A 20,395-nucleotide genomic window follows, 5' to 3' on the forward strand; every position below is an offset into this window, starting at 1 on the left:
TTCTGGCCACTCTTCCATAAAGCCCAGCTCTGTGGAGTGTACGGCTTAAAGTGGTCCTATGGACAGATACTCCAATCTCCACTGTGGAGTTTTGCAGCTCCTTTAGGGTTATCTTTGGTCTCTTTGTTGCCTCTCTGATTAATGCCCTCCTTGCCTGGTCTGTGAGTTTTGGTGGGCGGCCCTCTCTTGACAGGTTTGTTGTGGTGCTATATTCTTTCAATTTTTTTATAATGGATTTAATAGTGCTCCGTGGGATGTTCAAAGTTTCAGATATTTTTTTATAACCCAACCCTGATCTGTACTTCTCCACAACTTGGTCCCTGACCTGTTTGGAGAGCTCCTTGGTCTTCATGGTGCCGCTTGCTTGGTGGTGCCCAATTCTTAGTGGTGTATTTTGTGTATGTCCATTACATGAAATCCCCCAAAAAATCTATTTAAATTATAGGTTGTAATGCAACAAAATAGGAAAAACGCCAAGGGGAATGAATACTTTTGCAAGGCACTTTTGTACAGTGCCTTCAGAAAGTATTCATACCCCTCGACTTATTCCACATTTTGTGGTGTTGCATCCTTAATTTAAAATGGATTAAAAAAATTAGTGAAAATGTTTTTACATAAATATTCACACCCCTGAGTCAATACTTTGTAGAAGCACCTTTGGCAGTGATTACATCTGTAAGTCTTTCTGGTTAAGTCTCTAAGCGCTTTCCACACCTGGTTTGTGCAACATTTGCCCATTATTCTTTTCAAAATTCTAGACAACCATTTTCAGATCTTGCCATAGATTTTCAAGTAGATTTAAGTCAAAACTGTAACTCGGCCTCTCTGTAACATTCACTGTCTTCTTGGTAAGCTTCTTCAGTGTAGATTTGACCTTGTGTTTTAGGTTATTTTCCTGCTGAAAGGTGACTTCATCTCCCAGTGTCTTGTGGAAAGCAGACTGAACCAGGTTTTCCTCTAGGGTTTTGCCTGTGCTTAGCTCCATTCTTTTTCATTTCCCCCCCTGAAAAACTCCCCAGTCCTTAACGATTACAAGCATACCCATAACATGATGCAGCCACCACTATGCTTGAAAATACGGAGAGTGGTTCTCAGTAATGTGTTGTATTGGATTGGCCCCAAACTTAACACTTTGTATTCAGGACAAAAAGTTAATTGCTTTGCCAAATGTTTTGCAGTATTACTTTAGTGCCTTGTTGCTAACGGGATGCATGTTTGGGAATATTTATATTCTGTAAAGGGACCTTACAGATAATTGTATGTGTGGGGTACAGAGATGAGGTTCCTTCTTTTTACTCTGTCAATTAGGTTAGAATTGTGGAGTAGCTACAATGTTGTTAATCCATCCTGAGTTTTCTCCTATCACAGCCATTAAACTCTGTAACTGTTTTAAAGTCACCATTGGCCTCATGGTGAAATCCCTGAGCGGTTTCCTTCCTCTCCGGCAACTGAGTTAGGAAGGACACTTGTATCTTTGTAGTGACTGGGTGTATTGATACACCATCCAAAGTGTAATTATTAACTTCCATGCCTCCCTGGTCTTTGTGGTTGAATCTGTTTGAAATGCACTGCTCGACTGAGGGACCTTACAGATAATTGTATGTGTGGGGTACAGAGATGAGGTAGTCATACAAAATTCATGTTAAACACTATTATTGCACATTTTTACTCCTTAACTTATCTAGGCTTGCCGTAAAAAAGGGTTTAAATACTTATTGACTCAAGACATTTCCGCTTTGACATTATGGGGTATTGTGTGTAGGCCCGTGACAAAAAAAATCCACATTTAATCCATTTTAAATTCAGGATGTAATACACAATTTTGGGAAAAAGTCAAGGGGTGTGAATACTTTATGAAGGCACTGTATGATAAACAGTAGCAGCAGTGTATATGATGATTGTATGTGAGTGTGTGTGTAGTCAGTATAAATGTGTGTGCATGTTATGTGTGTGTGAGCAAATAAAGTGAGTGTGTGTGTTGGAGTGTCAAGAGTGCGTGAATGTGTAGAGTCCTGTGAGTGTGCATAGAGACAGTGCAAATATAAAATACAAGGGTCAACTCAGATAGTCCATGTAGCCATTTTGTTAGCTATTTAGCAGTCTTATGGCTTAGCGATAGACGCTGTTCAGGATACTGTCGGTGTCAGACTTGATGCACTGTTACCGCTTGCTGTGTGAAAGCAGAGAGAACAGTCTGGCTTGGGTGGCTGGAGTCTTAAACGATTTTCCGGGCCTTCCTTTCACACCGCCTGATATAGAGGTCCTGGATGTCAGGGAGCTCGGCCTAAGTGATGTACTGGGCTATCCGCACCACCCTCTGTAGCGCCATGCGATCGAGGGTGGTGTTGTTGTCATACCAAGCAGTTAAGCAGCCAGTCAAGATGCTCTCAATGGTGCAGCTGTATAACTTTTTGAGGATTTGAGGGCCAATGCCAAACCTTTTCAGCCTCCTGAGGGGGAAGAGGCGCTGTCATGCCTTCTTCACGACTGTGGACCATTTTAAAGTCGTTAGTGATTTGGACGCTGAGGAATTTGAAGCTCTCGACCCGCTCCACTGCAGCCCCATCGATGTGGATGGGGGAGTCGTTCCCCCCCCCCTTTCCTGTAGTCCACGATCAGCTCATTGGTCTTACTGACGTTGAGGGAGAGGTTGTTGTCCCGACACCACACTGCCAGGGGTCCTCATGTATAAACCATGCGTACGTACAAAATATACCCCAAAACATGCATGCGCCAGTTTTCGCGCAAAGGTTGCCATTTATAAAACTTGATGTGAGAATGTGCTCGCCTTCCCGCAAACTTTAGACCATAATAATAAATAATAATATGCCATTTAGCAGACGCTTTTATCCAAAGCGACTTACAGTCATGGGTGCATACATTTTTGTGTATGGGTGGTCCCGGGGATCGAACCCACTACCCTGGCGTTACAAGCGCCGTGCTCTACCAGCTGAGCTACAGAAGACCACAGTTTCTTGTTTTTGAAGTATTGCATTGCAAGCAGCCTAGTATTTTGTGCAAATGGGGGATAAGATGGGCACGTTTGTTCATAACAAATAACAGGTTAATAACAAGATGCAATCATTTGCCGTTAGTGAGAAGAGAAAACATCAATTTTGTTTATCTTTGCATTCTAAAATAATTAGAAATAGGCATCTATTTCTTAGACTATATTATTTATTTCATTTCCATGATCATTGCAGAATAGATTCCTCACATTTTCTGTGATGATTTCATACTCACAAGGTAGTCTATAGGCCTACAACAAGTTAGGATACCATTCTCCCCGTCTCTCATTTAATTGGACCCACTTCACAGTAGTATATAAACTCAGCATAAAAAGAAACGTCCCTTTTTTTTCTTTCAAAGATAATTCGTAAAAATCCAAATAACTTCACAGATCTTCATTGTAAAGGGTTTAAACACTGTTTCCCATGCATGTTCAATTAACCATAAACAATTAATGAACATGCACCTGTGGAACGGTCGTTAAGACATTAACAGTTTACAGACGGTAGGCAATTAAGGTCACAGTTATGAAAACTTAGGACACGAAAGAGGCCTTTCTACTGACTCTGAAAAACACCAAAAGAAAGATGCCCAGGGTCCCTGCTCATCTGCGTGAACGTCCCTTAGGCATGCGGCAAGGAGACATGAGGACTGCAAATGTGGCCAGGGCAATAAATTGCAATGTCCGTGCTGTGAGACGCCTAAGACAGCGCTACAGGGAGACAGGACGGACAGCTGATCGTCCTCGCAGTGGCAGACCACGTGTAACAACACCTGCACAGGATCGGTACATCCGAACATCACACCTGCGGGACAGGTACAGGATGGCAACAACAACTGCCCGAGTTACACCAGGAATGCACAATCTCTCCATCAGGGCTCAGACTGTCCGCAATAGGCTGAGAGAGGCTGGAATGAGGGCTTGTAGGCCTGTTGTAAGGCAAGTCCTCACCAGACATCACCGGCAACAACGTCGCCTATGGGCACAAACCAACCGTCGCTGGGCCAGACAGGACTGGCAAAAAGTGATCTTTACTGACGAGTCGCGGTTTTGTCTCACCAGGGGTGATGGTCGGATTCGCGTTTATCATCGATGAATGAGCGTTACACCGAGGCCTGTACTCTGGAGCGGGATCGATTTGGAGGTGGAGGGTCCGTCATGGTCTGGGGGCGGTGTGTCACAGCATCATCGGACTGAGCTTGCAGACAATCTCAACGCTGTGCATTACAGGGAAGACATCCTCCTCCCTCATGTGGTACCCTTCCTGCAGGCTCATCCTGACATGACCCTCCAGCATGACAATGCCACCAGCCATACTGCTCATTCTGTGCGTGATTTCCTGCAAGACAGGAATGTCAGTGTTCTGCTATGGCCAGCGAAGAGCCCGGATCTCAATCCCATTGAGCACGTCTGGGACCTGTTGGATCGGAGGGTAAGGGCTAGGGCCATTCCCCCCAGAAATGTCTGGGAACTTGCAGGTGCCTTGGTGGAAGAGTGGGGTAACATCTCACAGCAAGAACTGGCAAATCTGGTGCAGTCCATGAGGAGGAGATGCACTGCAGTACTTAATGCAGCTGGTGGCCGCACCAGATACTGACTGTTACTTTTGATTTTGACCCCCCCTTTGTTCAGGGACACATTATTCAATTTCTGTTAGTCACATGTCTGTGGAACTTGTTCAGTTTATGTCTCAGTTGTTGAATCTTGTTATGTTCATACAAATATTTACATGTTAAGTTTGCTGAAAATAAAAGCAGTTGACAGTGAGAGGACGTTTCTTTTTTTGCTGAGTTTAGATAAGCTATTTCAAGTATTTTGCTCTATGCCATCCGATCCGGAGCGCATTTTATTAACGGTAGAACAGATGATTGCAGGCTACTCCTGTACGTCTGAATACTGTGATTTCTAATTTCTAGAGTAGACAGTATTTCATTTGTAAACCTAATACATATTGTCATAACCTTTGCAGATTAAATTCTTCACATTTTCTGGCCATGTTGGGGCCATAGCCTACAACAAATTATTATGCACATCTCATTTAATTGGGCCTATTTTATAGGCTATTATTTCAAGTATTTTGCTCTATGAGTAAGATATGGAGCTTGGTTTATAACATAAAGTAGAATTTAACAGGTATTTTGCATTGAAGTGTGTATGGCTACCACTGTAAGTAGACAATGTTGCAGATTTTGCAGGCAGTACAGCATATAGGTTTGAGAAAAAGTCAATGCAAAACATTAGGCCCAAAGAAATTATCAAACGATCTGTTTACAGGTCCACAGCAATTTGCAATAGTTTTTGTCTTTCAGAAACATTTTGTCTGTCAGTTAGCCTAGGCCTACAGCAAATGTCACTGCAAAAGTTTAACAGTCTGCCATCAAACCTCCAAAGACATTTGATTAGGTTCGCCATTGCTATTTCCTTTAGAAACTGCCTTGGCCTAATTCCAATACTTCCAAAGTATACAGCAAATAGGGGCGTTAATGTCACCGTAAAAGGTGAATGATGGGTGTTTTTCAGGTGGAGTTATAATGCTCGTTCACGCACGCACAGTTTCAGGACGGGTCTGATTTATAACGGGAAACATGCGTATGTATATCGTGAGCCAATTTTTTTAATCTCTATTTTTGTACGTACGCAGTGTTTTCAGAAATGGTGCACGCAGATATTTAGTGTTACATTTACGCAACAGTTATAAATGAGGCCCCAGGTCACTGGCTGTCTCATCGTCCCCGGTGATCAGGCCTACCACTATCATGTCGTCAGCAAACTTGATGATGGTGTTGGAGTCATGCGTGGGTAAACGGAGTACAGGAGGGGGAGCGCAATTGAGATTTGAAATGAATTGTCTGTATGTGTCTTTATCTATGTGTGCGTCCCTAGGCTGAACAGCAGTGATAAGGATGGGGAGCCCATGTACATCCAGATGGTCACAGCTCTGGTGCTTCAGCTTATCCAGTGTGTGGTGCACCTCCCCAACAACAGGGACAGCCACGAGGAGTACGATAAGAAGGTATGTTAGGGATGGCCATGCTGACTGGGCTAGGAATCATCTGATGGACATCTTGGCCAAAGAGTTCAGGACTTTTTTTTATTCACAATTGCTCGTGCTTTTCCCAGGTGGACCAAGATGTCCTGATCACCAACTCTTATGAGACGGCCATGCGAGCAGCTCAGAACTTCCTGTCCGTCTTCCTAAAGAAGTAAGATGATCTCTCTAAACAGCCTTTCATTCTTCTCACAATCAAACTAGATTAGAACTGTTATTAGAAAATGGTGTAAGATATCTGTTTATGAAACTGTAAGCTCTTTGACCAAACCTCTGTGTTCCTCTGTCTGTGTTTCAGGTGTGGCAGTAAGCAGGGAGAGGAGGACTACCGCCCTCTGTTTGAAAACTTTGTCCAGGACCTGCTGTCTACGGTGAACAAACCAGAGTGGCCAGCTGCTGAGCTTCTCCTCAGTCTGCTTGGTCGTCTACTGGTGAGTCCATCCATCATAGCTAAATCAATCAGTTATTGGCCAGCTGTTGAGCTATTGATAAAAGCACATGGGACTTATTTGCTGTTTTGGAAAGAAAAATCAGCCTGAATGACACTCTTCACCCTATCCTCTGTTCCAGGTGCACCAGTTTAGCAATAAGCAGACAGAGATGGCTCTGAGGGTGGCATCGCTAGACTACCTGGGGACCGTCGCTGCCCGCCTGCGCAAAGATGCCGTCACCAGCAAGATGGACCAGCGCTCCATCGACCGCATCCTCAGAGAGGTAGCTAGGCGTTTAGTCTGACCATAACAATGCTCAACCACATCCTCAAAGTCAACTGTCATTCAAGATATACCCAGCAAAATGCTAACACAATGTTGTTGCTGTTTTGTCATCAACCCAGACTCAAGGCAATGATGAGACCCAGCAGCTGCAGAAGGCCCTGTTGGACTACATGGATGAGAACGCAGAGACGGATCCGTCTCTAGTTGTGAGTGTATTTACTGCACATACCGTAGTTATAGCTACCCATTATTCAGTGGTGTAAAGTACTTAGCCAAGTAAAAATACTTTAAAGTACAACTTTTTTGGGGTATCTGTACTTTACTTTACTATTTATATTTTTGACTACTTTTACTTTACTACATTCCTAAAGAAAATAGTGTACTTTTTACTCCATACATTTTCTCTGACACCCAAAAGTACTCGTTACATTTTGAATGCTTAGCAGGACAGGAAAATGGTCCATTCACACACTTATCAAGAGATCTCTGGTCATCCCTACTGCCTCTGATCTGGCAGACTCACTAAACAGGCATGCTTTGTTTGTAAATGATGTAAATGAGTGTTGGAACGTGCCCCTGGCTATCCGTACATTTTAAAAACAAGAAAATGGTGCCGTATGGTTTGCTTAATATAATGAATTATAAATTATTTATACTTTTACTTTTGATACCTAAATATATTTTAGCAACTTAATTTACATGTGATACTTAACTATATTTAAAACCAAATACTTCTAGACTATTACTCAAGTAATATTTTATTGGGTGACTTTTACTTGAGTCATTTTCTATTAAGGTATCTTTACTTTTACTCAAGTATGACAATTGAGTACTTTTTCCACCACTGCTATTATTCACATATCAGGTTTGAGATGTAACTGTTGATTTCTGCTGCTGCCTTCAGTTTGCCAGGAAGTTCTACATCGCTCAGTGGTTCAGGGACACTTTGACAGAGATGGAGAAGGCCATGAAGTCTCAGAACCAGCGAGGGGATGAGGACTCTTCTGAAGGCCAGCACCACGCCAAGGACATCGAGACCACCGGAGAGATCATGCAGAGAGCCGAGGCACGCAAGAAGTACCTCCGCAACATCATTAAGACCGCGCCCTCGCAGTTCAGCACACTGAGGTAGGACTCAACCCTCACTGTCCCACTGTCAGTACACATCACAGTACTGTCATGTGCTTCAACCTCAATGTTTGCCTGTGTCTATTTTTTTTTTAAATGCATTATTCTCTTCCTCTCTTCCCCCACAGGATGAACTCTGACACTGTGGACTATGACGACTCCTGCCTGATTGTCAGATATTTGGCCTCTATGAGGCCGTTCGCGCAGAGCTTCGATATTTATTTAACACAGGTAAAAGCATGCAAGAGTGATTTGGTTAAGTTCCTTCATGTGTGTATTGTGAACCAGTGTGGTTAATTTGGTGCTCTGTGTGAATGGCTTGTAAATAATGGGTCCTTGTTCTCTCTCTCTCTCTCTCTCTCTCTCTCTCTCTTTATCTCTCTCTCTCTCTCTCTCTCTCTCCTCTTCAACAGATCTTGAGAGTGCTGGGGGAGAGTGCCATAGCTGTCAGAACTAAAGCCATGAAGTGTTTGTCTGAGGTGGTGGCTGTAGACCCCAGTATTCTGGCCAGGGTGAGTCTGCTCTACCCAACATTAAACCTGATCCACCTAAATATACTCAGAGCCTGTTTGTCTGTGCATAAGTGTCTCCTCAGTCCTCATCCTCTCCTCCTCTCATCAGTTGGACATGCAGCGCGGGGTCCATGGTCGTCTGATGGACAACTCCACCAGTGTACGCGAGGCTGCTGTGGAGCTGCTGGGACGCTTTGTGCTGAGCAGACCCCAGCTCACAGAGCAGTACTACGACATGCTGATTGAGAGGATACTGGTAACGAACACACACCATAATACACACCATAATACACACCTCAACAAGCAGGCTAACGCACATCTTTATACACAGACAGAGACACAGCGGGACACTCACCCTAAACACAGCTGTGAAGTGTCAGATAGGATAACATGCCTCAGAGCCCTTTCTGTGGGCTGTAGGAGAATGAGAAGGCATCAGCTCACACAGAGCAGTGAGTAATGGAACTGGGCCCATGTCGCTGGTCACCTAGCTGAGGGTTCATTCCAAGTGTAAAAGTTCACTTAAGGTAATATCCTTTTTTCCACACTGCCACCTATGGCTCTGCTGGAGAACTGCAGGCTCCTCAAATGAAAAACGAAGTCCAGATGAGCGGCTATCATTTCGGCTCTACTCAACAAGAGTTACTCCGATTATCATTTTGTTAATATGACATGATATATTTAATGTTTAACTTATTTTGGATAATATATATTATGATCGCTTGTAATATAATTTTGAAAATGCAGGGGTAAGTAACCCTGGAGTAACAATGTGTAAATATGGTGGAAGTTGCATCTGGGTCCTGTGTGGCTCAGTTGATAGAGCATGGTGCTGACAACGCCATGGTTGTGGTTTGGATTCCCACGGGGGATCAGTATGAAAAAGTACAAAATTGTATACACTCAAGTCGCTATGGATAAGAGCGTCTGCTAAATGACTAAAATGTAAATGTATTCATTCTGCCCCTCTTTTTCCAGGACACGGGTATCAGTGTGAGGAAGAGGGTGATTAAGATTCTTAGAGACATCTGTCTGGAGCAACCCACCTTCAACAAGATCACTGAGATGTGTGTCAAGATGATCCGCAGGGTCAATGACGAGGAGGGCATCAAGGTCTGCATCTGTAAATGTCTGTGTTTCATGTGTGAATGGATATGTCACAGGGCTGCATAAAGTTACCTGTCTTTGTGTGCATATTTCAAAATGTTGCACCACGTTCTTCTTCAGAAACTTGTGAATGAGACCTTCCAGAAACTCTGGTTCACCCCTACACCCAATAACGATAAAGACGCCATGACCCGTAAAATCCTCAACATCACAGACGTGGTGAGTTCCAGGGCTCAAAGCTGAGCACAGAACTACCAAACAGACAAATACCTTTCCAATATACATCTCGGTCTGTGTCACTGTATTTGAGGCGTGACTGTTCAACATGTCTTGACCTGATGACATCATCTTTCTTAGGTGTCCGCATGCAAAGATACAGGCTATGACTGGTTTGAGCAGCTGCTTCAAAACGTGAGTATTTTGAATTGTGTCTTTGTATTTCATGGTAATAGTTGACCTGGAGTTTTGTTCCTAACTTCTTTTTTTTTTACATTGGCTCAGTTTCATTGATTGTCACATTTAGGCCTATTTATGGTTAATGAGAGTATCAAGCACAGGAAGTAATGGTGTTTACTTCAGGTTGTCCTTGAGACGTCTGTACTGTGACTTATTTGTCAGTTTTCTCTAATGAGAGCTGTTGCAAATGAGTTCAAGACAGACCTGTTATGTTGTGTGCCTCATCTCACAACCTCCCCGTACTCTATCCCTGTTCAGCTGCTGAAGACCGAGGAAGATGCCGCATATAAGCCAGCCAGAAAGGCCTGCGTTCAGCTGGTGGACAATCTAGTGGAACACATCCTCAAATATGAAGAGTCTCTCACTGGTATGGAGCTCACAGCTATCTTTGGTGTACTTGATTTCAAATTGCCATTTATACTGACACATTAATGTACTGTTGATTAGGATATGATAAACTCTCATGGACTGTGAGAAAGAAAGTCCAGTTGAGTCTGAAGGAATGATCTGTGTTTCTGTTGGTGTTTCAGACATTGAGAACAAGGGGGTGAACTCCAACCGTCTGGTGTCCTGCATCACCACCCTCTTTCTGTTCAGTAAAATCCGATCCCAGCTAATGGTCAAACATGCCATGACCATCCAGCCTTATCTCACCACCAAGTGCAACGTAAGGACACGGCAAACTTTCTCTCCTCAATTTGTAGATATGTACTGTAGTTATTGTGATGTTTTTTTATAAAAGAAGGAATTGAATATTGAGCCAGGTGTAAGAAAGTTCAAGGGACAAAAAGTGTCCACTTGATTTTACATAGAATTCTAGGGCCATCTAGTGGTTGATCATTGTCGGTACAAGTTGTATACAACAACGTGACCAACGGGTCAAACTGTGTCTCACAACATAGAAATCTCTCTGGCTGTATCAATATGGATTTCTCTTGTGTTTCCAGACCCAGAGTGACTTCATGGTGATCTGTAACGTGGCCAAGATCCTGGAGCTGGTGATACCTCTGATGGAGCACCCCTCTGAGACCTTCCTCACCACCATAGAGGAAGACCTGATGAAGCTCATCATCAAATACGGCATGACAGTAAGTCTCTAGTAAAGGCTACAGCGTGTACCCAGGTTCAATACTAAAATAACCGCGAAGGAACAAATAAAAGGAGTTAAAATGCTGTTTTTAGTTATTCTGTAATCTTGTTTCTCAGGTTGTGCAACACTGTGTGAGCTGTCTTGGAGCTGTGGTGAACAGGGTCACTCGCAACTACAAGTTTGTTTGGGCTTGTTTCAACCGTTACTATGGTGCCCTGACCAAGCTGAAGACCCAGCACTCTGAGGACTCCAACAACCCTGTTCTGGCTGCTAACAAACCGGCCTTGCTGCGCTCGCTGTTCACTGTGGGGGCACTCTGTCGCCACTTTGACTTTGACGAGGAGGAATTCAAGGGCCCCACAAAGGTCGGTCCAGGAAGACTCATTTTTCTTAACATTGTTGTGACCAACTTTATTTTTATTTTTATATACAATACTTTTATGAAAGACAGGAATAAGAACTTGATGTTGCTTTTCCCTTTGTGTGTTGTAGGTTGTGATAAAGGACAAAGTGATGGAGCTTCTGCTGTACTTCACTAAGCATGAAGATGAGGAAGTCCAGACCAAGGCCATCATTGGTCTAGGTAAAGTTCAGCTCACACTACCACAGACCATGTGTTGCTCTAACAATGACCCTTCTGTATTGCAGCACCTTTCAAACTTCTGTTATCCACCACCAATGGCTTGTTTCCCTGGTCCCTCAGTGCTTGTGCTGATATTCCTCTTTCTTCCTATTCTCCGTTCTCCAGGCTTCCAGTTCATCCAATACCCAGGGCTGATGTTCATGCAGGATGTGATGAGTCTGTACAACGGCATCCTGTCGGACAGGAAGAGCTCTGTCAACCTGAAGATCCAGGTGCTGAAGAACCTGCAGACATACCTGCAGGAGGAAGACTCGCGCATGCAGGAGGCCGACCAACATTGTGAGTCTCGCCTCTGTGTCCATTCAATATAATATATATGCTATTTACTTATCCAAAGTGACTTACAAAATGGAGTGCATCCATTTTTGTATTGGTGGCCCTAGCTCATTTATTCATATCAATACAGGTAGAAAAGAACTCCACACAAGCACAGCAATATCTTCAAGTTGATAGAATGGGGCTGATATTGGGTGTGTTAGTTAGGGCATGCCTCCATGATGTTGTTGTCTAGTGGCTAGTTTCCTAAATGGCTCTTGTCTTTGTGCGTCTGCAGGGAAGAAGCTGTCGAAGCAGGAGGACCTGAAGGAGATGGGGGACATCTCGTCAGGTATGAGCAGCTCCATCATGCAGCTGTACCTGAAGCAGGTGCTGGAGGCCTTCTTCCACACACAGTCCAACGTACGACACTTTGCCCTCAACGTCATCGCCCTGACGCTCAACCAGGGCCTCATCCATCCTGTACAGGTATGCTTCCAACTCAGACACTTAGACAGTACACACCACTGGGCTACTCTTCTCAGACAAGGCATGCATAAACTCTGGTCAGGTAAAGAATTAGAAAAGGCTCTGGCCTAGGGGTGGTGTAGTGGTCTAGGCCGCTGCCTCCGATGCACATCACCAGGCGGTAAATTAGTTAATAGACCAATAAGAAAGCGTTCTAAATCTCTGCCAATAACAGCTAGTTTTAACTGTCCACTCAGACCACTCCCAGACAGTCCTAGCTAAATTCTTGCTTGAAAAATTGCTTCTTTGTTAAGATTTTTATTTTTTGACCATTTGAATTGAAAACAATCACAGTAGGGTACTAAATTGTTACCCCAGAAATGATTTGATATTGAGATAAAAACGGTTGCATTGGACCTTTTAATAGGTGTAACTACACATAATGCTGTGCACAGGGTTTTTACTTAATTTGGCACTGGAATAAATACAGTGGGGGAAAAAAGTATTTAGTCAGCCACCAATTGTGCAAGTTCTCCCACTTAAAAAGATGAGAGAGGCCTGTAATTTTCATCATAGGTACACATCAACTATGACAGACAAAATGAGAAAAAAATATCCAAAAAATCACATTGTAGGATTTTTAATGAATTTATTTGCAAATTATGGTGGAAAATAAGTATTTGGTCAATAACAAAAGTTTCTCAATACTTTGTTATATACCCTTTGTTGGCAATGACACAGGTCAAACGTTTTCTGTAAGTCTTCACAAGGTTTTCACACACTGTTGCTGGTATTGTGATGCAGTGGTCTAAGGCACTGCATCGCAGTGCTAACTGTGCCACTAGAGATCCTGGTTCGAATCCAGGCTCTGTCGCAGCCGGCCGCGACCGGGAGACTCATGGGCGGCGCACAATTGGCCCAGCGTCGTCCAGGGTAGGGGAGGGAATGGCCGGCAGGGATGTAGCTCAGTTGATAGAGCATGGCGTTTGCAACGCCAGGGTTGTGGGTTCGATTCCCACGGGGGGCCAGTATAAAAAAATATGTATTCACTAACTGTAAGTCGCTCTGGATAAGAGCGTCTGCCAAATGACTAAAATGTAAAATGTAATTTTGGCCCATCCTCCATGCAGATCTCCTCTAGAGCAGTGATGTTTTGGGGCTGTCGCTGGGCAACACAGACTTTCAACTCCCTCCAAAGATTTTCTATGGGGTTGAGATCTGGAGACTGGCTAGGCCACTCCAGGACCTTGAAATGCTTCTTACAAAGCCTCTCCTTCGTTGCCCGGGCGGTGTGTTTGGGATCATTGTCATGCTGAAAGACCCAGCCACGTTTCATCTTCAATGCCCTTGCTGATGGAAGGAGGTTTTCACTCAAAATCTCGATACATTCATTTTCCTTTACACGGATCAGTCGTCCTGGTCCCTTTCAGAAAAACAGCCCCAAAGCATGATGTTTCCACCCCCATGCTTCACAGTAGGTATGGTGTTCTTTGGATGCAACTCAGCATTCTTTGTCCTCCAAACACGACAAGTTGAGTTTTTTGGTATTTTGATTTCATCTGACCATATGACATTCTCCCAATCCTCTTCTGGATCATCCAAATGCACTCTAGCAAACTTCAGACGGGCCTGGACATGTACTGGCTTAAGCAGGGGGACACGTCTGGCCACTGCAGGATTTGAGTCCCTGGCGGCGTAGTGTGTTACTGATGGTAGGCTTTGTTACTTTGGTCCCAGCTCTCTGCAGGTCATTCACTAGGTCCCCCCGTGTGGTTCTGGGATTTTTGCTCACCGTTCTTGTGATCATTTTGACCCCACGGCGTGAGATCTTGCGTGGAGCCCCACATCGAGGGAGATTATCAGTGGTCTTGTATGTCTTCCATTTCATAATAATTGCTCCCACAGTTGATTTCTTCAAACCAAGCTGCTTACCTATTGCAGATTCAGTCTTCCCAGCCTGGTGCAGGACTACAATTTTGTTTCTGGTGTCCTTTGACAGCTCTTTGGTCTTGGCCATAGTGGAGTTTGGAGTGTGACTGTTTGAGGTTGTGGACAGGTGTCTTTTATACTGATAACAAGTTCAAACAGGTGCCATTAATACAGGGAACGAGTGGAGGACAGGGAAGGGTTACAGGTCTGTGAGAGCCAGAAATCTTGCTTGTTTGTAGGTGACCAAATACTTATTTTCCACCATAATTTGCAAATAAATTCATTAAAAATCCTACAATGTGATTTTCTGGAGAAAAAAAATCTCAATTTGTCTGTCATAGTTGACGTGTACCTATGATGAAAATTACAGGCCTCTCATCTTTTTAAGTGGGAGAACTTGCACAATTGGTGGCTGACTAAATACTTTTTTTCCCCACTGTAAGTGTTATTATTATGGGTTAAGTACCAGTATACAACCACATGTTTCCACAGCTTTGTAATCCCTCTTGACCCAACCTCCTGTTTTGTTTCAGTGTGTGCCCTACCTGATTGCCATGGGAACGGACCCAGAGCCCACCATGAGGAACAAGGCTGACCAGCAGCTGGTGGAGATTGATAAGAAATACAGCGGCTTCATCCATGTGAGTGTTTCTGTCTGTAGGCTGGTCTTAGGGTAGGAAGAGTAGTCTGGCCTCTCAACAGGCTGGTAATGTGATCATCTATTGTACAGTATGTTATCAATGTATTTAACGTGTTTGGTTGTGTGTGTGTGTGTGTCCAGATGAAGGCCGTGGCGGGGATGAAGATGTCCTACCAGGTGCAGCAGGCTATCTGGTCAGCTAAAGGTACGGTGATCCGGGGTTACCGGCAGGACGAGACCACCTCCGCCCTCTGTGCCCACCTCTTCTCCATGGTCCGATCCAACCGGCAGCACCGACGAGCCTTCATCATCTCACTGCTCAACCTGTTTGATGACAGCTCGGTGAGTCCCTCCTTCCCCCTAGACACGCACTGAGAATAATCAGTATTATAGCAGTAAACATTAATATACAATCCTTATTTTTATAGACAAAATGAACCGTTTGGTTGTAATTGTGACTTTCCCCCTGCAGAAGATGGAGGTCAACATGCTCCTGTACATGGCAGACAACCTAGCCTGTTTCCCCTACCAGATCCAGGAAGAGCCTCTCTTTATCATGCACCACATTGACATCACCCTGTCTGTGTCCGGCAGCAACCTGCTGCAGTCCTTCAAGGAGGTAGGTGATACACACGTCACTATGTAGTGTCTGTCAACGTCACTATGTAGTGTCTGTCAGCAGCCTTCCCATAGTACTTCAAAGATCACACGTATCCACAAGTGCTCAGGCTCGTGAAAACACTACCTATAATGTGACTTTTATAGACTTTTACAAGCTGTTGTGGGTTTTATATCCTATAACAATCCCCAACAATAGTAATTCACAACCTAACAAAGGCTGACTCACTCCTCTGTTCTCTCTGCAGTCTCTTCTCAAAGAGCCAAGGCGGCGGGAGAAGAAGCCGAAAGAGAGGAAGTACCAGTCAGAGGAGGAGAACTCATCGTCGTCATCGGAGGAGGAACGTCACCGTCCCAGCAGCAGCTCCAACAGTAGTGACGAGGACGACGAGGTGGTCCACAGGCCCAAGAAGGCCAAACACCGGGCCCAGGCCCCCGTGGAGTCAGACTCTGACTCTGACCTGGAGATGGAGGATTTGGACAAGGTGATGCAGCGTCTGCCTGACAACCCCATCCCCCTGTTGGACTTTGCCAACGCCTCACAGGGAATACTACTACTGCTGGTTCTAAAGCAGCATCTCAAGAACCTCTACGGCTTCTCGGACAGGTACGTCAGTGCCAGGAGGAACACAACCACATAACATCTCACCTTACCGCCTCACTTGACATGAAAGACAGAGCTAGGAAGATCACAATATACTGATATGTCTTGTTTTTTTATGCTGCCATGACAATTTCTCAGTTAAAGTTGCACTATGCAGAAATCGCTCCGCCATTTCCTGGTTGCTAAAACTAATAGTTCACCTAATTTCAGTTTGTGACAAAATAAGCTAGTATAGTGTAGAGAATCATTGTACCATCCAAAGCGCTGTGAAATATATTTTCCATAACAAAAAATATTGTTGTTTCAGCTGTTTGAAGCTGGTGTACAAAACTGAAAGTAAAAGATGCAAAAACAAAACTTAAGAACGGGAAGCATAGAAATGGTGCACATAGAACAGATCTACCGCTTCTTTACTTGCTTTCAATTAGAATGATAGATCTATAACTGACATTTCTATGTTAATTTGGTCAGGTCGCACAAAAAGTTACATATTGACACTTTAATGAAGAAATAACCTAAACTCAACTTCTTCCTCCACCCACTGTAGTAAAATCCAAAAGTACTCTCCGACGGAATCGGCCAAGGTGTACGAGAAGGCAGTGAACAGGAAGGGTCACGTGCACTTCAGCCCTCACCAAACACTGGACTTCCTGACCTCTGACCTGGCCAACGTAGAACTCACCTACGACATCAAGAGGAGGATCGTCAAACAGTACCTAGATGTAAGAGCTCACTCTCACTCTGACCACATTTCCTTTTTTCTGAAAGTCTTGAGACGTTTAGTTTTGGGTCCTATAATGGAGTTCAGGAAAATTGGGATTGGAATTCCCAATTTACTTCCTGCATTTAAACGGAATTGAACCAGATGGAGTTCCTTTTTGTACTTTGTAAAAAGGTGTATGCAGAAAGGTGAACTAGCATTGTCTGAGCACAGCAGACTGGTTAACATTCTGGTCTCTCTCAGTTCAAGTTACTGATGGAGCATTTGGACCCTGATGAAGAGGATGAGGAAGGTGAGGCGTCGGCCAGCGCCAACGCCAGAAACAAAGCCATCACTTCATTGCTGGGAGGGCCCAGCCACCAGGACCACAAGAACCACCACCAGGACCAGAAGAACCACCACCAGGCTCCTATAGAGACGGACGACGACGAGAGTGACGGAGATGAGAAAACCCCAGTGGTGAGCCCTGAGCAGCCTATTATTGCACTGTCATGCAGCTGTTATTGTCCCTGTTAATGATGTCTTAGAAGACTGATGACTGCCATGTTGGCTACATAAACCTATGGACTCTCTCTATGTGAGTTGTAACACTGCTGTTTCTCTCCCCAGTCATCACGACGGTCCAGGAAGCACGGCGACTCTGCAGAGGCATCAGGTCACATGAACGAGACGTTGGCTGCCAGGGATGTCATCGCCCTCTGCTGCCCCAAGTACAAGGACCGGCCGCAGATTGCCCGCGTCATCCAGAAGACCAACACGGGCTACAGAGTGCAATGGATGGCTGGCTCCTACTCTGGAGTCTGGGGCGAGGCTAAGAAACGGGACGGACGCAAAACGGTGCCTTGGGTGGACACTATCAAGGAGTCTGACATTATTTACAAGAAAATCGCCTTGACGAGTGCACACAAGCTGACGAACAGAGTGGTGCAGACTTTACGGTCACTGTACTCAGCGAAGGAGGGAACTTCCTAATCGACTATACGGTTATTCTCAGACAGACAAACTCTTTGCAGCCAAACTCTACTATGGGGATACAACGTTTTTCTAATACAGAAAATACAAATATACTACAGACATGCAAAACATAAATGTAAGCACGAGATAGCAGAGAGAGAGGAGAGCAGGTATTGTGAACTTTTGGTCTGTGATGAACATTTTAATCTGGATCCAGGATATGTTTAAGTTAAACAGAAAAAACACCAGAAGGAAATGTTTGGATAACATTGCGTGGAAGCTCCTTCGCTGTTGTGCAGCAACTCGGTTGTTTGATTTTCCCACTGTATCAAAGTTTAACACACAAAAAAAACGACAATGTTTATCTCTGACAAAAATTCTGTTTAAAAAAAATAAACAAAGTGAATGTTGGAAATTAGTCTGTTAATGTTCTAAATAAAGTGTTCTTGGAGTTTAACCTAGCACCGGTTGGATTTCTTTAGCTTAGCTCAGTTTCCAGGGAAGCTACTTTTAAAACCTTTACCTTTTCTTTTATGTTTTATTCCCTTTATTTGTTTACCCATGCTGTACAATGGAGTCTCTTGGATATAATTTATTCTGTTGAAAGCGAAGCGTGCAGTATCTGTGGCCTACATGCAGGGGAGTTTTTTGTAAATGTAGAATTTGATGTATTAGGTCAAAGGTCACCCGAGAGAGAAAAGGGATCCCCAGCACTTCTGGCGGAGCAAATATTGCAATAAATATTTTTTACTTCTCTTTGTTACTTGTCTCGTTTGCAATTGACTTTATTTTATTTTTTAATGGGGATGGTGCGCCACCATGCGGTATCTCTTGTCAACTTGTAATTTGTTTGTAATTTTTGTTTTATTTTTAGCTGTAAGACGTGGAAGGTCAAGGATGATGGTAAAGGCCACAGTATTTTGAATCCCTAGTAGTAGAATTGCAATATGGTCCATTTTGTCTTAGGTTGAATGTGGTAGTTTAGGAATCCACCATGTTTGATTATCTAGGTGCCTGCAACTCAGAAAAATCTAAAATCCATGACTCATCAACTCCGTTTCAGAGAGGGCCTTGCAAAATGCAGGGGTGAATCCCTCTGGTATCTTGTTTCTGTATGCCACTGCCAGTTTCTGTCATGAACTGGATTGAGTAAGGTAAAACCAGGTACTGTATGAACTTGATGGAGGAAATACACAAGGGAAAAAAAAAAACCAAAAATTGACATATGTGGTTCTAGCCCCACGGTGCCATAAATAAATGGGTTTATGGTGCATCTGTCGGATGCTAAAGGCCAATATGGCTAGCTGCCATTTTGGTTTCAGGTTTAAACAAGGTCCTCGGACTAACTCAGTACCAGGAAAGGAGAGGCGTTCTGACATTTGACACACGAGCTGCACCAGAGATACTGTATATAATGACAAGATGGTCTCCCCTTTAACAATGGCAGTTGTCACAAAGGCGGGAAGGCAGGCGGTCTGCTTATTTGTCTGCTTATTGCTGTATTCCCACGTGGACAGATTTTGACGGGAGTGGACCCTCTTGCCACAGAACAATGAGCCAGATGTTTCACCGGAAGTATAAATCAGAAGCTTCTGGTTGGCATTTCCACTCACCACCAAATAAGATGAGGAAGCCCAGTGGCCGGCAGTGGGAGAAGATGAGCGACATTTATTTTGGCTGAAATTCTGCTAATTTTGTCATCAATTAAACATTTGATCTCAATACAGTTTTCTCTTCCCAAAACTAGAATATGTTACGAACAGAGTGGACTATGTTTTGTATACTCTACCCTTTGCCAAAGTTTCCAAAAAATCGCGTTGTTTAGAAGGTGTGCAAGGGCGAATTGCGTTATTCCGCACGCACAAGTCACATAGTAGGCGTTCCCTAACGGAAATATTCAAATACATGCTAGAATGTGCCAATTCTCGCTAGCTTGTGCTTGGCTCTACCCACTTCCTTGCTTGTTCTGCCCACTATGATTTATTTGCTCCAATTGGAAACGACAGGCTGTGGTCTATCTTGGGTAGGTTAAAAATCTTTGCTCTCGTTTCGCCTGTTTCACTCTGGCTGCACATTATTGACCATGTACATAATTATAGCTACAACTCTAGCACCACTTAGTGGACAGAACTAGACATTACAGTGTCAGTGATGCTATAGAGATTATGTCGCGTTAATCTGCGGAACGAAAAAAAATTTAAAAAAAGAAAAGAAGAAAGAAAACGCTATTCGGTTAAAGATCGTTGTAGAAATTCGCCTTTAAGGGTATAGAGCTCGCCAGTTTGTAGTAATAAAAACCGGAAATGAGTTACCTCCGTTCAGCCATTCCAATGGGGAAAATGAATGGGGAAAGAACACTGAGGTATAGGAAAATAATAGGGTTTTGGGATAAACGCCGAAAATAAGTTCTGAGGTTAACACAGGCTTAGGAGATCTTATACGTTGTGTTATATGAGCTAATATCAGTCAGTTAACATGAACTTCATGAATTATCT

At 43.8% G+C, this 20,395-nt stretch overlaps 1 protein-coding gene across 3 annotated transcripts in view; it reads left to right on the forward strand.

Moving 5' to 3' along the window:
* The window catches only part of LOC121573854 (nipped-B-like protein), a 70,042-nt gene extending 51,379 nt beyond the window's left edge, over positions 1-18,663 (forward strand). For all 3 annotated transcript variants that reach the window (XM_041886197.2, XM_041886198.2, XM_041886199.2), the window contains exons 22-47: positions 5,894-6,023; positions 6,131-6,213; positions 6,358-6,490; positions 6,630-6,773; positions 6,895-6,981; positions 7,680-7,903; positions 8,032-8,134; positions 8,317-8,415; positions 8,525-8,671; positions 9,394-9,528; positions 9,643-9,741; positions 9,880-9,933; positions 10,237-10,345; positions 10,509-10,645; positions 10,926-11,066; positions 11,185-11,433; positions 11,561-11,651; positions 11,817-11,990; positions 12,265-12,455; positions 14,897-15,004; positions 15,145-15,345; positions 15,476-15,622; positions 15,870-16,228; positions 16,773-16,947; positions 17,190-17,405; positions 17,556-18,663. In XM_041886197.2, coding sequence (XP_041742131.1) covers positions 5,894-6,023; positions 6,131-6,213; positions 6,358-6,490; positions 6,630-6,773; positions 6,895-6,981; positions 7,680-7,903; positions 8,032-8,134; positions 8,317-8,415; positions 8,525-8,671; positions 9,394-9,528; positions 9,643-9,741; positions 9,880-9,933; positions 10,237-10,345; positions 10,509-10,645; positions 10,926-11,066; positions 11,185-11,433; positions 11,561-11,651; positions 11,817-11,990; positions 12,265-12,455; positions 14,897-15,004; positions 15,145-15,345; positions 15,476-15,622; positions 15,870-16,228; positions 16,773-16,947; positions 17,190-17,405; positions 17,556-17,918 — 4,099 coding nt within the window. In that variant the 3' untranslated portion in view covers positions 17,919-18,663. The remainder of the gene's footprint in view (positions 1-5,893; positions 6,024-6,130; positions 6,214-6,357; positions 6,491-6,629; positions 6,774-6,894; positions 6,982-7,679; positions 7,904-8,031; positions 8,135-8,316; positions 8,416-8,524; positions 8,672-9,393; positions 9,529-9,642; positions 9,742-9,879; positions 9,934-10,236; positions 10,346-10,508; positions 10,646-10,925; positions 11,067-11,184; positions 11,434-11,560; positions 11,652-11,816; positions 11,991-12,264; positions 12,456-14,896; positions 15,005-15,144; positions 15,346-15,475; positions 15,623-15,869; positions 16,229-16,772; positions 16,948-17,189; positions 17,406-17,555) is intronic.
* Positions 18,664-20,395: the final 1,732 nt, after the last annotated feature.

Source organism: Coregonus clupeaformis, chromosome 9 (genome assembly GCF_020615455.1).
Source record: "Coregonus clupeaformis isolate EN_2021a chromosome 9, ASM2061545v1, whole genome shotgun sequence".
Lineage (NCBI taxonomy): Eukaryota > Metazoa > Chordata > Actinopteri > Salmoniformes > Salmonidae > Coregonus > Coregonus clupeaformis.